This window comes from Zychaea mexicana (genome assembly GCF_025766255.1).
Source record: "Zychaea mexicana strain RSA 1403 chromosome Unknown BDB00scaffold_127, whole genome shotgun sequence".
Classification (NCBI taxonomy): domain Eukaryota; kingdom Fungi; phylum Mucoromycota; class Mucoromycetes; order Mucorales; family Lichtheimiaceae; genus Zychaea; species Zychaea mexicana.
In genome coordinates this window covers 114,419-120,510 of record NW_026516790.1, presented here as the reverse complement: position 1 = coordinate 120,510, position 6,092 = coordinate 114,419, and the positions used below count along the sequence as shown (strand labels likewise).

General features: G+C 41.2%; 1 protein-coding gene across 1 annotated transcript; it reads left to right on the top strand.

Annotated features, from left to right (window-relative positions):
- The first annotated feature begins 2,792 nt into the window (after positions 1 to 2,792).
- BDB00DRAFT_852174 (uncharacterized protein) lies at positions 2,793 to 4,748 on the top strand. Its single transcript, XM_053125552.1, is given in 6 exon segments — positions 2,793 to 3,448; positions 3,500 to 3,530; positions 3,615 to 3,929; positions 3,985 to 4,092; positions 4,151 to 4,316; positions 4,332 to 4,748. 6 exon segments carry the CDS (start codon positions 2,945 to 2,947, stop codon positions 4,369 to 4,371), a joined length of 1,164 nt encoding a protein of 387 aa, XP_052974012.1. The 5' UTR covers positions 2,793 to 2,944; the 3' UTR covers positions 4,372 to 4,748.
- Positions 4,749 to 6,092: the final 1,344 nt, after the last annotated feature.

Sequence of the window (6,092 nt, the reverse complement as noted above, 5' to 3'; positions counted from 1 at the left end):
AGACATGCCCGAATCGACAATGCTGTCTCACTTACTTCAAAGCAAAACTATATCTGCATCATATAGCTAAGAAAGAGAAACAACAAATACCATCCTCGCGCGATTAGGTGCATCCCTGTCTATAATATATGTCTACTTTTCCTGAGACTTGTTTACAGATCTTACACATCAAGGCATATCATGCAAAAGTGTTCCGGATGGCCTGTACCGAATAGCTCATTCAGAGAACGGATATCTCAACTTATTTGGCCAAGACTTTTATCTAGTAGAGAGCTCGGTAACTTGGTGTCTGAATCATCCATTTTAACTAAAGTATAAATAGATGGGCCATTCTCTAGCATTGATGGGCATCATAGCAATCTATATCGTCACTACTTTCCCTACTACCATGTTCCCAGCAGGTCAATTCCACCAACAAAGCTTATCTCCAATCAATAAGAATGAAATCCAGTCACTACGCCGGCAAGTAGGGCAGCTAGAACAGAGAGTTGCGGCATATATTCAGAGCCACAATACAAGCAGTGCTAGAAGTGATACCAAGAGCAACAGCAGTATTAGTATGATGGTACGTATTTGTAGAAGCTTTACAAATCGACAGTTATTTTGCATGGGCTATTATAAACATATCATCAATTATGATATATAGAGTCTTCTGCAAGAAGCCTATTCCTCTGTATCCAGACACCAAGGTCTCGCGTGGGATTACAGCCTACGCATCAATGATGAACCAAACTGTACCATCATAAATCAAGTTCTTAGGACAGTGACGGAGAGTCGAGATTACCAGCTTTTTAACTGGAGCACCCAGGCTATGAAGAGGGCGCTCAGGGTTTCTTTTTACAATAAGAAAAATTGGGAAACACAGCCGGACCACATAAAAGAAGCTCGCCGACAAAAAAGCAAGAAACGAGCTGCGCGTGCAAGTGTAAGTTTATTTTCAGTTTCTTCTTACAGCGTGGATTCACAGTAACATATGATATGTATTCGGTTGACAGTTGGCGAACAAGCGTAAGAAAACGTACAATGCAAACAAGACCCATCCGGCACTGTCCTTGTATCAAGATCCTGGAGACATCTTTGTTGCAGCATGCATGTCCGATATTGAGGATAGTGAAGTGATCTCTCGTCCAGCTTGGAGATCCGATAATGTAAGGACTAGCATGAGATCACTTGTACTCTATTCATCTTGATATACGCAGCATAGTCTAACATCAGCTTTATAGGCAACACGCTTTCTACATGAGATAGACAGAATCCGCGAACCCGGCCACACATCCTCCCGTGAACTACCTACGATAGAACTTAACGATCGAACATTAGATGAAAAAGTTCGTCATGGCCTTGCGCTCTGGACATATAAAAATTGAATAAAGCAGTTTTTTTTATATGAAAGACGTGTTTCTTCAAAAGCTTCTACGTGTATTTTTTTGCCGCTCTTTTTAATTATTTAGTATTCCGCTCTGCTCAATTCAATTTCGTCACCTTTTTCTCTTCTACCTACTTTTTTTTACGTTTGCTGTGCATCTCCAACTTATACTTTGAGCTTTTTACTTGAACGGCCTCATCAGATTGTCACATCTTCGTGCTGAATGTGTCTTCCTTGAAGTCCTTCATACTAACACCGTCGCCTGAGCACCGTCACTTGAGCAACTTCACTTTCTTTCACTTCTGCCAATGAGATTGAGTTCACTTCACCAGCTATTCCTTCAACCTCTTTCATGTTACTAACCAGCTCGCTATAACCTCATCTATCTCATCCCTCCTTAGGCTACAGTGGTTCATGAAAACGAGACAAGATGATGTACTATAAGGTAAGTTTGAGGGTGGGGGTTATAACAGCGTGGAGCAATAGAGTATAGGACGTATTTTAATGGTTATACTTTTTCTCTTTTTTTTATTAGGAAATCTCTATGTACATCGCTGTAACAAGAATCCCTTAGTACTGCTGCTTTTTGAATACCATCAGCATGTGTAGTTTATTGAATAGTTTCTATATGGCTTTTCTTTTGTATTTTTTTCCCCTCCTATTTTTTGTATACTATTATTCCATCCTTTTTTTACTACCTGTGCTGACGCGTCACCGTCAGTGCCGTGTGGTCTAATAAAGCACTATCATTGGCTATATGCACGTATGAGCAATATACTATATGCATGTGTGAGCAATTTGAGCAAATGAAAAGGGGTGTATGAGTGGTTTTTGAGCAAATAGAATTGGATAAAGGGAATGGAAGTTTGTTTCTCCCAACGAATCATTAGCAAGCCTTAATGCACAGGAAGACACGAACTCGCCAATGTCACTGTGCCGCTTAAGCATCTCCCCAACCAGTAAGAAGTTATGAATGGCATGCAGGAGACGTGTATCACCCGTAAACAAAACGGTCATTCAGTGTACTCTGAAAGTACTCTGAAAGCCATCATGAAAGCACTCTGAAAGCACTCTGAAAGTACCGCTTTCAGTGTGCATTCAGTGCCTCTGAAATCGCTTGCCAACTCCAGTGATACATGGCGGGAAAAGTGGTATATAAGATGATATAAGTATAGAGCGTTTTGCGTTTGAAACTATAAAATTTCTAGGGGGTGTAATATAGAGATGAACACTGGTGCGAAATACTGTATTTGATTGGTTGGAGAATAGAAAATGATTCATGATAAACAGACTCTCCCTGGTGAGAAATTAAGGGCATCTAATGGCTTACTTCCTTCTTTTCCATGGGTGATGGCAGCTAGTATTACCGCCACCGCAGTAATACTTATACTGAGCAAATTTTTGCAGCCCCAGTATATTCATAACGGCCGCAAAAATAAATTACGCCGCAAACTCAAATAGAACTCTGCCATAATTGCTCAAAAAAGTGTAATTGTCGAGAACCTTGTGAAATGTGACTCTGTAGTGAATGATGCGAAAGTTTGTGAAACGCTTGATAATAGAACAGAGAGAAGCCAGATGTTGAGACACCAACTTCTTCCTTACTACTTCTTACCTCCCTTTTTCTGCAATTTTAAAATGAATCCCTTATTGACAAAAGACCATATTGAAACCGCTTTTAAACTCTACCGACTTTTTGTCAAAGAGAATAGAACAACAGAAGAAGAGACGGAAATATTTAATAATGATGATTTCATTGATTTCGTTTCCGATTGCAATTACGAAGCAGCAGTAATGAAGGAAAGATTTGAAGCTACAAAAGCTTCATTCGACCAAGCTCTAATGACAACTGATGCAACTGCTGACGTGGCGACTGCTATTGAGCAGATGGAACTCGAGTCTGCCTCCAGTAACGTAGTAGATGCTGCAGCTGACGAAGCAGTTGCATCCGCTGTGGCCGAAGCCGATGAGGAAATGGAGGCTGATCTGGCAGCTCTTGAAAAAGAGTTGCTTGACTGCATGAAGGCAGGTCAAGCCCAAATTGCCGCCAAGTATGGAAAGCGCGTCGAGGAGCTCCTGCCGGTGAGATTGCCATTGCTTTGCAAGCACGCCAGCAAATGAAACACCTGGCAGCATTTCCTGTCCCTTCATTACGATGCAGAAGGTTATATCATCTTAATAATAGCAAATACAAGAATGCAGGCATGATACAACACTCGTATTAATCAGTATTTTTCTGTACGCTTAGATAGGGGAATACTGAAGGACGATAATCGTCACGCTGGATATATCGTTCAGCAAAAGTCTGACGAATACAAAGCTTTGATGAACGATCCGGAACTGAAGGCAGACCTGATCCGAGCAACAACCGAGCACAACGAAAGCATTGGCGCCACTGAACAAAAGACCGTTCAGTCAGCAAAGTTGAAGCTGAAGTTGCTCATCGACTGCATGGGCCGCAACCTTGTCCAGCTGAAACGAGAATGTGGTGTTGAAACCTTGTGTCTTTTCTTGCCGGACAAGCTCACGAGTAAGGTGGTTCCCGTTGATGCAGCTGGATCAGGTGAGTTTCATTTTCCTTTCGTCATGAAGATCAACAAATTAAAAACTCGATTTAGACGCAGGAATCGCCTTCTTAGAGAAGGTAGAAGCAGACCAGGTTGAAGACGTTTCCTTCAGATTGAAGGAAATATTCAAAAGTGAATGCTATGACTTCAACAGGAAGGGTATGTATATGAATGTATTAAGTAAAGATGTAGAAGTAGCTCTGACTTTCCTATTTAGCCGCTACTGAGACCGTCCCAATTGATCCTGAAACCAACAATGCCACCGAAACCCCTCCATCTCCATCATCATCCTCTCCGACAACTATTGCAGCCGACAATCGTTCCTCTTCTTCCCGTGGAGTCAAGCGACCCCGACTCTGCAGCTCATTTTCGAGTGCTTCCAAGTAGCAGGTCGAAAGTACAATTGTCAACAAAATCATCAATTCGTACAGTAAGTAACTAAAAAGGCTTGATATCTAATGGTTCAGCCACTCAGTTGCGATGTGTGCCTTACTAGATGAGACTCTGCTTGGTAAAGTTGAAGGCTTCAAAAAGATTTCGAATTTTCCGTGGAAAAAGTTTGACAATGGAAATGGTGTCATCAATGGAAAAAAGTACAGCATTTCGTTAGTTGGCTGGCCTGATGACGTCCCTTTAGCAACACCCAGCCACTAGAAAGAGGACGCTGTTGAATACAGGCGTAGAATGACAGCTGTGTTAGACGGAATCACTTTCCTCTACACGCTAGTATCCCAGCAGCAGCAACAACAACACCAACAAGAACAGAGTCAGCAACAGCAACAGCAACAGCAACAGCAACAACAACAGCAACAGCAACAACAACAGCAAATAGAGCTTCTACAGCAGCAATTGCAACGGTTGCAGCAGTTGCAAGATCAACAGCAACAATGAAGTCCTTAAATCCGATCCTCTCCCTTATCTTATTTCTTTTTTATATACTACATATATTTCTACTTCAAACGAATACTCAATTCTAACCTATATACAGTTTCTTTTTCTTGATGGGATAGTATTAGATTCAAGCTGCACGCAGTAGATGGTAAGTTTTATGTTTTGACCGTGAACTTCTGTTCTTATTAGCTACGGCAAGCTGTTTGTACATAACCTTGAAATCACATTTGTATTGTTCAGCAGACAACAATGTATCATAAGCTATTTCTATCTATGAAGTACACCAAAGGTGTCATATAATAATACACAAGCAGTTTTCTGTCCATTAATTCACTCCTTGTTAACTTGCCTAATTCATTATCCATCTGCTGCTAAGGCGGGGTTATCTTTTTTCATCATCAATCACTACCACTGCTCTGCCACCTCCAGCACATCAGCACAAAAGTAATAGATTGAATTGAGTTTTTAATATGCTGTAGAGTAGCGTTTCAGCATATGAATGGTGCCAACTGATGAGCTATACGATCATTTTCTGTGGAGAAAAAGCTGAAAGGTATAGGTGAAAGATGAGGCGATTTTTGAAAAAAAGCAAAGTGGTTGTTATTTGTTAACCTGTAGTATTTGCTAAAAAACGGGTCGTTTCGACAATATTTCCGGCAGATTTTCATGTTTCTAGCCAAGTGTGTAAAGAACGACGAGACGAACACGATGATACCAACCACAATGCTTTACCCGAGTCTTATCGTCTGCAAAAGGGCACTTTTGTGGATAGTTTTTGATTTTTCTGTTTTGTTTTTGCAAGCCGCTCTTTTCGTGAAACGCTCCTTCCTTATGCGGGTGAAGGTACGCGAATTCACTTCGACCTAGTAATGTTGCGTCATTAGCTCACCTCTCTTTTTTTTTTGCCAAGTCGATTCTGCAAGGTGCAGCTACTTCCTCTCCCCGCACGAAGATGTCCACTGGCTTGTATAGTACGAAAGGTCTCACTCCTGAAGTCAGCATCTGAAGTCACCTACGTCAAAGGGGCGCTACTTCTTTAATCCACTGTCTGTAATAGAGTGCACGACATCACTTATGCTATACTTTGATAAGATCTTCGAAACTAAGCAAAAACAATGCGAGTATATCATCACTCAGAAAGATTTTTAACCATGTGTACACTGATCCATATAACTATGCTTACATATACTTATCTCAACCTGAGGTCCCGCCAAGTCTCACCAGGACCAGCGGGTCCTAAATTTATACACGCTTATGTGAGTATAATA